The 13,700-nt window shown below is 44.1% G+C and overlaps 1 protein-coding gene across 1 annotated transcript in view; it reads left to right on the plus strand.

The window, feature by feature from the left end:
- Positions 1-2,181: 2,181 nt before the first annotated feature.
- The window catches only part of Ehd4 (EH domain containing 4), an 84,855-nt gene continuing 73,336 nt past the window's right edge, over positions 2,182-13,700 (plus strand). The window contains exon 1 of the mRNA XM_004623378.3: positions 2,182-2,519. Within this exon, the coding sequence (XP_004623435.2) occupies positions 2,284-2,519 (236 nt within the window). The 5' untranslated portion in view covers positions 2,182-2,283. The remainder of the gene's footprint in view (positions 2,520-13,700) is intronic.

Below are 13,700 nucleotides of genomic sequence, written 5' to 3' on the forward strand. Positions count from 1 at the left end.
CTGGCCTAGAATTCAGACTTTCATGCCTCAGCCTCCTGAGTACTGGGATTACAGGTGCATACCACCACGCCCAGTTGGTAAGATAATCTATAAATATTTAGTGGTAGTTTGTATTTTAATTTGCATCTTACTAATGACTAAGGCTGTTGAACACATTTTCATGTACTCATTTGCCATCCAAGTATCTTCTTTGTGGTTTGTGAAGTATAGTATTTTTAAAATATTTTTTATTTATATATTTTATTTTATTTTTTTTCTTGGTGGAACTGGGGATTGAGCTCAGGCCCTTGTCCTTGCCAGGAAAGTGCTTATTCCACTGAGCCATCTCCCTGGCCCAAGCATAGTATTTGTGAAGTATAGTATCTATTTAAACAGTTGGGGGTTTTTTGTTGTTTTTTTAATGCTGGGAATTGAACTCTAGGCTTCATGCATGTTAAGCACACATTCTACCCCAGCTATACTCAAGCTCCTCCTTTCTTTTACTACTTTAAAAATTGAGATATTTATTTCCTCCTTCCTCTGATGATGTTTTGTTTTTTGAGAAGGGTCTCACTATGTAGTTTTGGCTGCACTTGAACTCACTCTGTAGCCCGGACTGGTGATCTCACAGCGATCCTGCATTAGCCTCCTGAGTGCTGGAACGCAAGGTGTGTGCCACTATGACGGGCCATTTTGTTAATTTCTATTAAAATAAGAGCCAGCTAATTTGTATTTGGATTACACTAAATCTGTACATCAATTTGGGGAAAACTGACATCTTAATAACATTGAATCTTCTGACCCCTGAACATAGTATTTCTGGTATATTTTTAGGCCTTCTTTGTTTCTCAGAAGTGTTTTATGTTTTCAATATGTAGATCTGATACACTTTTATTAGACATCCCTATTTCATATTTATGATGCTATTAGGATGTTGATTTTTCACTTTAATACCCAATTGTTATTTCTAATATACAGAAATATAGTTGTTCTTGTGCCATTTAATAGTTTTTGTCTTGACATACCAGTTTATTTTTCTGTTCACCTCCTGAAGGACATTTTGGTTGCTTCCAAGTTCTGGCAGGTATGAATAAGGCCACAGCACATATTCATGTGGAGTCCTGGCATTTGCCAGAAACACAGACTTGGGCCCCATCCCCTAGCTGCTTCAACAGGGTCTGCATTTCTATCAAGTTCATGAAGGAATGAAGCATGGCATATTCCCCAAATGCAGGGCACACAAAAACCATCTGGTCCTTGCTGAGTGCCATCTCTCCTCAATATTTAACTTAGTAGGTCCAGAATGAGGAGCAATAATGTGCTTTTCCACCAGTTCAGGTTATTCATAGGCAACTGGCTTCATTGACCACACCAAAAAAAAATGCTGAGAAATATCCTAAAACTTTAACCTACAGTACGTGTGGTGGCTGATCATTTCCCCCAATCTCTACATAGACAAGTATCTTTTTAACCTGAAAAAGGCACAGCTAGGAGGTGACAATAATTCTTTTATGTCAGTTCCTGGAAATTAGGTTGTAAATACTGAGAATAATGTAATAATGAGAATGATGGATAACTCTTCAGTTTTATAGAAAATTAAAGCAAACTAAGGAGAAAGGACCTCCAACTGATTAGTAGAGGCAGCCTCAAGCAGAAGAACCATGACCAAAGAAGATTGGGGCCAACGTCCCCTCTATGTCCTCTCACTGGTGAGCCTAGGGAATAAGGACCCGCCAGCACCTGAAGAACCTGTCTGTCAACTTTCTGAACGTTTCCTCCTCAACATTGACATCCAAAGGCTTGAAGCGGGTAAACGTCCCAGGAGACAAGGCTTGAAGCGAGTAAATGTCCCAGGAGACGGAGCAGTCTGCAGAGGTTCGTACGTGCCAGCTTAGATTTGCCCCGGAAGCCAACGCCACCAGGCCAGAGGTTGGGTCCGAGCGTCCAGAAGGAGGCCCTCGGGATGACTCGCCGGAATCACCCGGCCGCGGTCACACCCTCCCCTGCCCCGCCCACCGGAGGGACCCGTCATCAATAATTCATTAAGAACCTCCTTTCCATTGGCTGGCGCTTCCACCCTCTGGCAGAGGCCCAATGAGGAAGGGCCTGAGACAGGTCTTGAATATTGAACGCGCGCCCGTGACGTAGAAATCGGTGATTGGCCGGTGGCGTCTGAGGCGGGGCCAGGCAAGACCCGCTGTGAGCGTGGCCGGGGCGTACCAGAGGGTGACGCGAAGGGTCCGGCGCTGTGCGGGTGCGAGTGCTAGGCGGCTCCGGGAGAGCGCGGCGAAGGCCGGTGGCAGGATGTTCAGCTGGATGGGCCGGCAGACGGGCGGGCGCGAGCGCGCGGGCGGCGCGGATGCGGTGCAGACGGTGACGGGCGGCCTGCGCTCCCTCTACCTGCGCAAGGTGCTGCCGCTGGAGGAGGCGTACCGCTTCCACGAGTTCCACTCGCCCGCGCTGGAGGACGCGGACTTCGAGAACAAGCCCATGATCCTGCTGGTGGGCCAGTACAGCACCGGGAAGACTACCTTCATCAGGTAAGCAGTTCCCGCCGCAAGCCCGCGTCCTGTGGGCGCTCCGCAGCCCGGTCGCCGCGGGACCCGGGGATCCTGGGAGCGCTGAGTCCACAGCCCCGCCCCGCCCTCACCGGGTGCGGTCACCTAGCCCGGCGGGCTGTCCCACACGGACTTCCCCAGCGGGTGGTGTCCCCGACCGTGCCCCGCTCTCCAAGGCCCCCTTTCTGACCACTGTTCCTCTGCCCCCAGTCCTCGGCTGTGGAAGGTGGACGGCGAGGCTGTGTTCAGCATCTCCTGAAGTGGGGGCGGTGCCTGGGGCTGAGTGAACAGCGCCCCGCGGGCAGGACATTACTGGATGAATGAGTGAGTGAGTGCAAGTACCGAGTGTTGCTCCAGCTCCCCGCCCTGAGGTCCTGGGTGCTACCTCCCCAGTCTCTGTCAGCTCCACAGCCTTGTCTTTACCTAGCCGGCCCTAGGAAGTTAGAGTGTGCAGCCACACCAGCCTGTAGCACTAAAGGGAGTGTCGTGTTACTAGGTGTTAGTTTCCATCTCTTTCATTCCCCTTTCGCTCACCCTTGACAACTGAAAGTATTTGTCGTGGCTGTGTCTCCGGAAGCAATTACTGTACTCGTCCTGTGGCTCAAATCATATCGCTTCCTCTGAAGTGACTTTTGATAAGAAATAATTTACATGGAAACGGATTGCTTTTGAAATAAGCTGTGTATTTCTAAAACAGCCATCATATGAAAGCACTTGCCCTCTCTCACTCTCTATCTGTCTGTCTCTGTCTCTGTCTTTTTCTCTCTCTCAATGGAGACCTGGTTTTCTGAGCTAAGCCCCTTTCAGTTGAAACAAAATGACTGACCATTTAAGATTTGGGTCTGGGGTTTTAAGTTCTAAGTTTCTTCGTCATCTGATATTCAACAGGTGTTCAGAAATCCGCATCTATATTTGGATACATGCCATTTCTGTTAAGTAGTGACCTCTTTTTTTCTCCACTCCAGTGACCTAAATAGTTCCTACAAAGAGTACAGTAGTTGTCACTTCAGAAAATATGTTAGATCCAGGCCTGTCATACACTGTGCATGAATTCAGCAAAGCAAATACACTGTGTATTGAAGTATAATTCTAGACAGAAAGTTGAATGTGAAGGAAAGCCAAAGAAAGAAAATGTGTTAAAATTGTTTTATGTGGTGATTATTAATAAGCTGAAGATTATTAGATATATCACCCTAGACACTCAAAAGTGAACTGTAGATACACTGAGGAGTAACTGGCCCCTCAAAAGGTGACAAACAGATGACACATTTAAGGTTTACTACTGGGATAATAAAACATTACAACTAAGTGGTACAAAACTGGGTGGAGATTATGTTTTAAGCACACAACAAATAAGTACATACAGTGCCAGCCAGATAGCTCAGAGACTAAAGTGCCTGTTTAGGCAGAGCGCAGCAACCAGGGTTCGATCCCCATCTTGCCGACTCTGCCCCTGCGGAGAAGGTGATTGAGACTGGGCTTGGTGGTGCGCCTGTAATCCCAGCGCTTGGGAGGCTGAAAATAGGAGAATCACTATAAGTCCAATCTATAGTGAGACCCTGTAGACCCTGTACTAAATACATTAAAAAGAAAAAAAAAAAAAAAAAAGAACATATAGTGTTATTCAGTGATGACACTGGGCATGTCCTACTGTCTGTCTTTGACATGAGGGCCTTGTTGTAACTGTTTGTGATTTTAGGGGCGGGGGCTCCCTGCTTGAAGCTGTGCCAGCCTGCAGGCAGTTTGGCCCTCTCTATTTCTGTACATAGCCAGAGGGAGAACACAGTTCAACTCACAGGATCATGGATATTGATCATTTTATTTACACTTTGTTTTATTATTTGGGAGGAAGATTCATGGAGTCAATAAACATAGTTTTTGTTTTTTTAATGACTTTAATTCAGGGTCTCACTACACAGCTCAGACTCATAGTGATCCTCCAGTTTTCAGCCTCCCCAGCACTGGGATTATAGGCATGCACCACCATGCCTAGACTTGGAAGTTGGCCAGCTCAGCGCACCCATGGGCAGGGCTGGTGGGGTATGTGGTACTGAGGATTGAACCCTGTTCCTGCACTTGCCTAAGCAGGTGCTTAGTCTGCTGAGCTATCTCACCAGCCCTCAATAAACATAGTTTTAAGGGCTGGCCAGATAACTCAGCAGACTAAAGCCCCTGCTTAGGTAGGCAGAGAGACAGCTAACCCTGCCCCCAAGGTGCACTCAACTGGGGGTGGTGGTGCACACCTGTAATCCCAGCACTTGGGAGGCTGAAAACAGGAAGATCACTACTAGTCTAATCTGTGTAGTGAGATCCTCTAAGACCCTATGTAGTAAAATACATAAAATAGGCTGGGGAGATGGCTCAGTGGAATGAACGCTTCTCTGGCAAGCGCAAGGACCTGAGTTCAATCCCAAGTTCCGCCAAAAGAAAAAAAACAAAAAAACAAAAAAACAAAAAAAAAAAGAAAGAAAAAAAATACATAAGATAAAATAAAATAACCCCATAGTTTTAAAATAGGCCCTGAGATTTGATTCCTGGGGGCTATATCCGAATTGACCACTTCTCCAACTGACTACTTCTCAGAAGGTGCTGGAACCATTTGCAGGAGTAATCTCCTTAACAGGAAGTTGATCTTAACCGGAAGTTATTTGTTCTTGAGGACTTCCCTTGGTTAAGGGGCTTTCTCACTAGGATACGGGCACAAGATAGACCTGTAAGGTTAGAAAAAAGTTGGTGTAGACAGGAAGCTTGGTGAGGCCACATGCATGAATTTGGTTTCATAGTAAACCAAGGAGAAGTGACTCGCCCCTGGGGAAAAATCCCAAACAAGGTGAGCTGTCCTGAAGATTTGGGCCCCTGGAATGGTAAGCAGGGTGCTGGCCATCCTGAATCCTACCTTAGCTAGGGCCTGGTTGGTTCATATTTGCCAAGTGGGGAGGGGGGCAGAGCGGAGGGTGCCTCCAACAGTCATGGATTCTTATCCACTTGCTTCCCTGCACATCCCAAGAGGTCACGCACTGAGAGGGAAGGGAAGCTCTTTCTTCATTTGTAAAGCTACTCAGCAAATCCATAGGTGATAAATAAAGACAAGTTAGTGGACTCTCTCCAGAGGTGGTGGAGATACTTGTCAGTCTCTTTGCAGTGAACTCAAACAGCTGATAGCCCTCCTATCTGACACCTGTCTTATTTCTCATTAGGCTGGGTGAGTGGTAGGAACTGGTGGCTAGCCTACCCCTGACTCTCAGGGAAGAATTGGCTAGAGGAAAAGAAGTGGGCACTGGGGAAAGTGACTTGTGTCATCCTAGACTTTGCAACAGCCAAAGAAGTGTGTTAGGCTCTTCCAACCTGTATCCAAACCTTGAGAAAGACAGATTTCAGATTCTTCCAGAAAAATCCCTGGGCCCAGGGGCTGTGAAGAATGATGTTTCCACTTAGAACTGTGAGACCCAACTGAAATTAGTTTAAACTACACATTGCAACTTCCGGCTCTTAAGAGCCCTACTTTCTTTCTTCTCTTTCTCCTCCCTATACCCAGTCTACTATCCCCTAGAGAATATATTCTAATGAAGAAAAAAGAGGGAAGTCACTCAAAGTAAGTTTTAAAAGGGCAGGGGCCCAGGCCATTGGACAAAGTGTGGGGGAGGGGGAGATTTGAAGAAAGTAAAACTACTTGCTGATCACAGGATCTTCTATAGAGAAAATGCTGCAGGATTCACCAAAACAAATAAAAAGCTATCAGAACAAACACATCTGGCAGGATTGCAGGATACAAGATCAGTATGCGAAAATCAGTTGCATTTCTGTATATTACCAATGAAAATCCCAAACTAATTGCAATAGCATCCAAAAGGATAAAATATCTAGGAATAAATTTAACAAAAGATTTTTTCATTGGAAACTATGAAACATTGCTGAAAGAAACTAATTATAAATGAAAAATTATCCTGTGTCTATGGATTAGGAAACATGTGACAGTGATAACACTTTCCAAATTGATTTACAGACTCATTAGATTTTTTTGTATTTTAATTTTTTCTGGTACCAAGAATTGAACCCAGGGCTTTTGTACTGAGCTATGATTCTCTGCCCTTTTTTATTTTTTATTTTGAGCAGGGCTGCCACGTTGCTCAGGCTGAGATCAAACCTGTGCTCTTCCTGCCTAGGCCTCTAGAGGGCTGATATCACAGGTGTGTGCCACCACGCCTGCCTCAATAGATTGTCTAGCAAAATCCTAGTTTGTGGCTGTACATGGTGGTGCATGCCTGTAATCCTAGCACTTGAGAAGGCTGAGGCAGGAGGATCACTACAAATTTAAGGCCAGCCTGAAATGCATAGTGAAACACTGTCTCAAAAAAATCCACCCCCACCGCCCCCTCAAAAAAAAAGAAAGAAAGAAAGAAAACCAAACTACTTAGCTATTTTTTTTTTTTCAAAACTGACCCACAATGCCAAAACAGTCTTGAAAAGGAATGAACTTTGAAGGACTTGCATTTCCTGCTTGAAAACTTACTACACTGTTATAGTAAATAGTGTAATGTGGTACCGGTGAGACACCTTGTGGTCTGGGGCTTGGGATATATTTATGTTGTTGGAGCCACCTTTTAAGATGGGTGACCTAAGAGATTTGGCCGGAAAACACTCTTTAGAGCCTTTGAATCTTGTATCTTAGGATCAGGTTACTGCCCTTTACCTTAGGGATTTAGGTATGATAAGCCTAGAAGAAAAGACAAACAAGCCTGGGGAGTACAGATAAAGGTAACCTTGGGGAGCTCTGGATAACCTTAGGTACCTTTATGTCCTGCAGTTTTCATAAAATTACAATTTTAAAATTATGAGGGCCAGCCAAATAGCTCAGCAGATTAAAGCACCTGGGGTTCAATCCCTGGGCCTGTTGTGTTGGGCCCGGCCCCTGGGGCACGTTGAGACTGGGCATGGTGGTGCACACCTATAATTCCAGCTCTTGGGAGGCTGTAAACAGGAGGATCTCTATGAGTCCAGTCTAGGAGTGAGACCCTGAACATCCTGTAGACTCTTCCCTAAAAAAAAAAATTAAATTAAATTATAGTTTTCTTGTTTCCTTTTTACCTGCCTTTATTTTTTTTCTACATTGTCTTCTAACACTAAGCAGCTTATGATTTATTTAATTTCTGTAATTCTATAATACTGTCAGTCAAATAATTTCTACATCTATGTGCAGTGATTTAAAAAGAAAAACAGAAGAAAAGTAGAAACAAGCTAGAGGAACTAAAGGGTAAGGGTGAAGAGGAGTACAGATAGTCCTGTATGGTTTTACCCTGTGTGTTTGCCTGTGTGTGAATGTGTTCAATATTCATAGCACTCAGCTTGATAAGATCGAGATAGGATAAATATTTTCTTATAAAATGCTTGATGGTCTAATTGTATCTCAGAACTTTAAGTATTAACATTTAAATATAGTAGTTGATAGAAAAAAGGAGTCAGAACCTACATCAAAACAGGAATAAGGTTTATGAACAATCCAAAGGGCCAGGTAGCTAGAATAGACTAAGAGGCCAAAAGTGCTGTGTGCAGTAGAAGAACCTTTTAAGGTATGATTGGAACAAGACGGGAAGTGATCGATGGGCCCACTGCTTGGGTTCCTGCTGCAATATTAACAGAAAGCAGAACTACTCAGCTATTATTTTTTTTTTCTCAGCTATTATTTTGCTTCTTCCTTTTCTTTCAAAGAAAATCTATCAAAGGTAGAAGGGAGATAAGCCCTGTACCAGGAGGGGTTAAACCCAGATGAGGAGGGGAAGGAGAGCACCCAGAGCCTGCCACAGGCAAGGGTCAGGAAAGATCTGGAAGCACTGGATAGAAAGAACTTGCAGCTATAGTGGAAGACCCAGCTGGTGATATTGAAAGCATGATGAAGAATATACGAAGTCTTGGGCCAGCCTGATAGCCCAGCGGACTAAAGCATCTGCATAGGCAGAGCATAGCGGCCAGGGTTGGATCCCCAGCATGCCGTGCCAGCCCTGTCCCTGGGGCATGCTGAGAAGGTGATTGAGACTGGGTGTGGTGGTGCTCGCCTGTAAATCACAGCACTTGGGAGGCTGAAAACAGGAGAATCACTAAGAGTCCGATCTACGAAGTGACACCCTGTAGACCCTGTAGATTCCGATCTACGTAGTGAAACCCTGTAGATCCTGTAGACTCCGTCCTAAATACAGAAGAAAAAAAAAAAAATAGAATATACAAAGTCTTAGAAAATTAGAAGCAGGTGATGTCCTTTTTAAAAAGGGAGAGAATGGATTCTGGGCAGGCACAAAACATAATTTCAGTCCCTCTGGGCTGAATAATTACACTTGATATTAGCCAAAAGGCCGAGAAGTGATGGACTGAATAATTAAAGAGAAGGAAAGTGAAGGCACTCATTATGAGGCAGCCTGGTATATAAGGGTTGTTAGGGGGCTTGGGGGGGGGGCTATAGGGTCTCACTGTGTAGCCCAGGCTGGCTTTGAACTCACAGCAATTCTCCTAACTTAGCCACCCAAGTGCTGGGATTACAGGTATGCTCCACCACACCTGGCCAGCCAGTGTATATGTTTTTAAAACACAAAAATCCCATATCAGAAACACTGGGGGTTGAATCTGGCAGTTCTCTCACTCAGATGCTGGAGCCCATGAAGATCATAGTCTCCTGTACCATATATGATACTCTTTCCACATCGCTCTGGAACATTGAGTTTTTTTTACAGAAAAATAGACTATACTTACAATTTGTAAAATAAGGTCATATTTAGACTCTAGTGTTTATTTATTCCAATTATACTGATTTTAGGGATTGGAACATCACAGAACCTAGATTCATGGGAATATGGAGGAGACTCAATAGACCGTTATGAGTCTGAGTAACAAGGGCTGTCACAGTAAGAGCCCAGGCAGCTGGTGGCAAGGTGGGACTTGTTTAGGCTTGGGTTGCATAAGCCTTCCCTGAGGATGCATATTGAGCCCTGAGACCTGAGGAATGAACCAGAAGCAGCTGCCCAATGAGAACGAGGTTTCTGGTATAACTGGCAGGCAAAGAACCTTTCAAGTTGAGCTGTCCCTGAGGTTCTCAGATGAGGATCTGGAGCTCAGGGATGCCTGGGTAATATGTTCAATTATGAGCATAGCCACTGATGGCAGATGTCTGGGCAATAGATTCTGTATTGGATTCTATTGAGAATAGAATCCTAAGAACACTAGCATTTGAAGGTAAATGAGCATCAGGGGAGCTTGTGGGAACACTGGTGGGACAGTTGCTAGAGAGGTAGAATAATGCCTGGGGGCAGTGGCTCAGAGGTCCTTTAGGTCTATTCAAACTATAAGGGACAAAAATCCAACTGCAAATAGCTAAAGTGAAAGAACATTTTCTATGAAGCTGATGAGGATGTGCTGGCGTCACACATCTAGGATTCCCAACGATGCCATTCAGGCTACACTGTTGCTCAGCAGCCTCGCCCCCGTTGGCTCCTTTGCACATATTTTGCCCTTGAGCGGGCACGTGGCCACCTCCAATTCCAGATCTACTTTCTGTCAACTCAACAGAATCGCTGGCAACAAAAGCTTTTTCCTGGCAATTTTAGCAAAACTCTCAGGTTGGCATCTTGTTGTTCAATATGGCCATTTACCCACTTCTGAGCCAATCCCTAGATGTAGTGAAAGAGAGCAGCCAGTTGCCAGCCATTGGCCTAAGAGTATGGGACAGTGGCTCTCAGGTTGCTTTCATCAAAAAGGAGACAGAATGCTAGACAGGCAAAAAAACAGCAGAGAAAGAGAAAGAGAAAGAGAAAGAGAAAGAGAAAGAGAAAGAGAAAGAGAAAGAGAAAGAGAAAGAGAGAAAGAGATTGGTGATGAGCAGCACCAGATGCTTCTGAAACAGACCCATTGGGAGTCAGGGTGACCTTGACAAAAGCCGTAGCCGGAAGCAGCTGTGATAGAAGCCAGAGGGTGCTGGGGCAAGGCCTGAGTAGGAGGAGAGGCATCAGGTACAGAAAATCCTCAGCAACTGGAGGGAGGAAGCAGCCCTGGTGGCTGGCGTCCCATGGTTAAAGATGAGCATGAGCTGAGCTGAAAGTGGATGAGAGGGAATGGCAGAGTGTCTGAACTAGGAGGGCCTCTGTGACCGAGGCTCTCTCAAAGTCGTTCTTAAGCAAGTGCCTCCAGGAAACATTTGAGAACCTTCGCTCTTGAAGGTTCTGTCAATGGCATAATGGCAGTTGGACCATCAGGCCCCAAGAGGGTGAGCCTCAGCCCAACAAGGGAGGCTAACAGGGCAAACTGGCATCTGTGCTAAGCCCTGTTCATTGACATTTTCATCAGTTTCTTAAATGAAGACATAGATGTTAAGCTCACAAACCTGGGGATTGCATATAAATATAATTTTTTTCCTGTATTTTAGGGAAGGGTCTACAAGGGTGTTCAGGGTCTCACTACTAGATCAGACTCGTAGTGCTTCTCCTGTTTACAGCCTCCTAAGAGCTAGGAAATATTAGATCGTTTGGCACTTTTCTCTCCTGTTATACTGTTGTGCATTCTTATGCCAGTGCCATACTATTTATTTATTTATTTATTTATTTATTTATTGTCATACTGTTTTAAATATTGACACTTTGAAACATTTTTAACAAACGGCAGCTCCAAGCCCTTTTGAGCTCATTATTCTTTCTTTTCCAAATACTGTCAATTAATGTTTTTTGTTATTCTTTGAGAACTTTAAAATTACATTCTTAGATGCTTTGCAGAAAGAAATCCCATCAAGATCCTTTGCATTGGAGCTGCACGACATTACTAACTACATTTTTTATTTTTTATTTATGCGTGTGTGTGTGTGTGTGTGTGTGTGTGTGTGTGTGTATGTGGCCAGCTCAGCTCAGCCCACCAGGGGGTGGGGGCTGGCTGGCATGTGGTGCTGGGGGATTGAACCGCGGTCCCTGTGCTTTGCTAAGCTTGTTTTAAATAGGTGCTTTAGACCACTGAGCCATCTCACCAGCCCCACTAACTACATTTTTGTAGTATATGCATTTCCAAAGCAGGAGCTAAGCACCTCTATGATTGGGACTTTTTTTGATACCAGGGATCAAACTCAGGACCTTGCACTTGCCAGGTCAGCACTTAAGCCACTGAACTATCTCCCAGGAACTGGGACTTTTTATATATCTCAGAAAGGTGGCTGATTTACTCCTGCATTTGATCACTGACTAATGTTGTCTTAAGTGTTTTCTATCAGACCTTTTTTCGTTTACATTTTTTGACTGGGTATCACTAGTGTGTAAGATAGCTACAAAATTGTGTGTGTGTGTGTGTGTGTGTGTGTGTGTGTGTGTTAATGTATTTGGTACAGGGTCTACCTACACAGCTTGGATTCATAGTGATCCTCCAGTTTTCAGCCTCCCCAGCCCTGGGATACAGGTATGCACCACCATGCCCAGTTTTGGTAGCTAGCGAACCCGGGTTCTTGCACTTGCCAGGCAGGCACTTAGACCGCTGAGCTATCTCCTCAACTTCTGGTTAAGTATTTTGTAAATTAATCACATTAAGAAATTATTTATTACTTTCTTTTTTTTTTTTTTTTTTTTTTTAGACAGTGTCTTACTATGTAACCAAAGCTGCCCTCAGACTCAAAATTCTCCAGCCTTGGACGCTAGTGATCCGACTGTTTACAGCCTCCCAAGAGCTGGGATTACAGGACGAGTGCCACCACACCCAGTCTCAATTGCTGTCTCAGTGTACCCCAGGCTTGAAGCCCCAGCCCTGGGCTCAAACCCCTGACCCCTGTGCTTAATCCACTGAGCTATTTGGCTGGCCCTACAGCCTCAGTCTTCCAAGTGCTGTAATTACATGCATGCAAAACCAAATTATTACTAATTTTAAAAGGTTTTTAAAATGTTCATAGAGTTGGGTATGGTGGCGTGCATTTATAACCCCAGCTCTCGGAAGGTTCAGACATTAGGATCACCCCGAGTTCAAAGTCAGCCATGGCTACATAGTGAGTTCAAGGACAGCCTAAACTGCATGGGAAGACCCTGTCTCAGAAATAAATAAATAAATAAATAAATTAGTTAAACATTTGTAGAAAAGAAAGGGTTCCATAGTCAAGCAACTTTGGAAAATTCTGTACTCGAAGACTTACAATACTTTTTTTTTTTTTAAATTTTATTTATTTATTTTATGTGTGTGTGTGTGTGTGTGTGTGTGTGTGTGTGGCCAGCTCAGCCCACCAGGGGGCGGGGCTGGCTGGCATGTGGTGCTGGGGGATTGAACCGCGGTCCCCTGTGCTTTGCTAAGCTTGTTAAAAGTAGGTGCTTTAGACCACTGAGCCATCTCACCAGCCCTTACAATACTTCTTTATTAAAGATTTTGCAACCTGGAGAAAGTCTGTTGTCAGATTCATAAATTATAAGTCGTAACATCAAAAACACTCCATAAGTATTCATTCAATAGTGAATGAATCATGAGAGCAAGATATTTTGTCACTTATTTACTGCATGACTGTAAGCTTTGTAATAGTACTTCACACAGTTATATATGTATAAAATTTTGTTGAATGGAGAATAAAGATACTGGAAAGTAAATTAAAAAAAAATAGTGAATGAAAGACTTGGAAAATGACCAGGAGTGCAAGACACTGCTTTGGTTCCAAAAACTTCCTCTCTTTGTCATTCCCCTTTCTGCAAAGCATGGATGAGGAGTACAGGGGTGGCCTTTGGGTAGGCAGCAGTGTGCCTCAAGCACAGCTCAGCCCTGAATGGTTTGAATTCCATTCATAGCTGGAAAAATAGTCAGAGGTGTAAGACTTCACCTCACCCCAAAATTTCAGATCTTTGGTTCAACAGGCTAAGGTCCATTCCTTTAGTAGGCATATAGGTAAGATCACCTGACGACCAGTTCTGGAGATAATATGTCAATGATTTAACCAGAGAAAAGTGAAACAGGTTCACATTTGAGGAAGATGGAATTTTAAAGAGACTAGGAGGAAAAGCAAAAAACAAATTTAAATAAAATGAATAGCTCAGCAGCATGAGCTCCTGCCCCCAGGGGTAAGCATAAGTCCCTGAGTTCGATCCCTGGTACCAAAAATTAAAAATAGAATAAAATGGAAATGAAATAGAATTTGGAAAAAATAAAATAAAATAATTTTTTTTAAATGGAAATGAAGAA

This window comes from Octodon degus, unplaced genomic scaffold, assembly GCF_000260255.1.
Source record: "Octodon degus isolate 3935 unplaced genomic scaffold, OctDeg1.0 scaffold00002, whole genome shotgun sequence".
NCBI lineage: Eukaryota > Metazoa > Chordata > Mammalia > Rodentia > Octodontidae > Octodon > Octodon degus.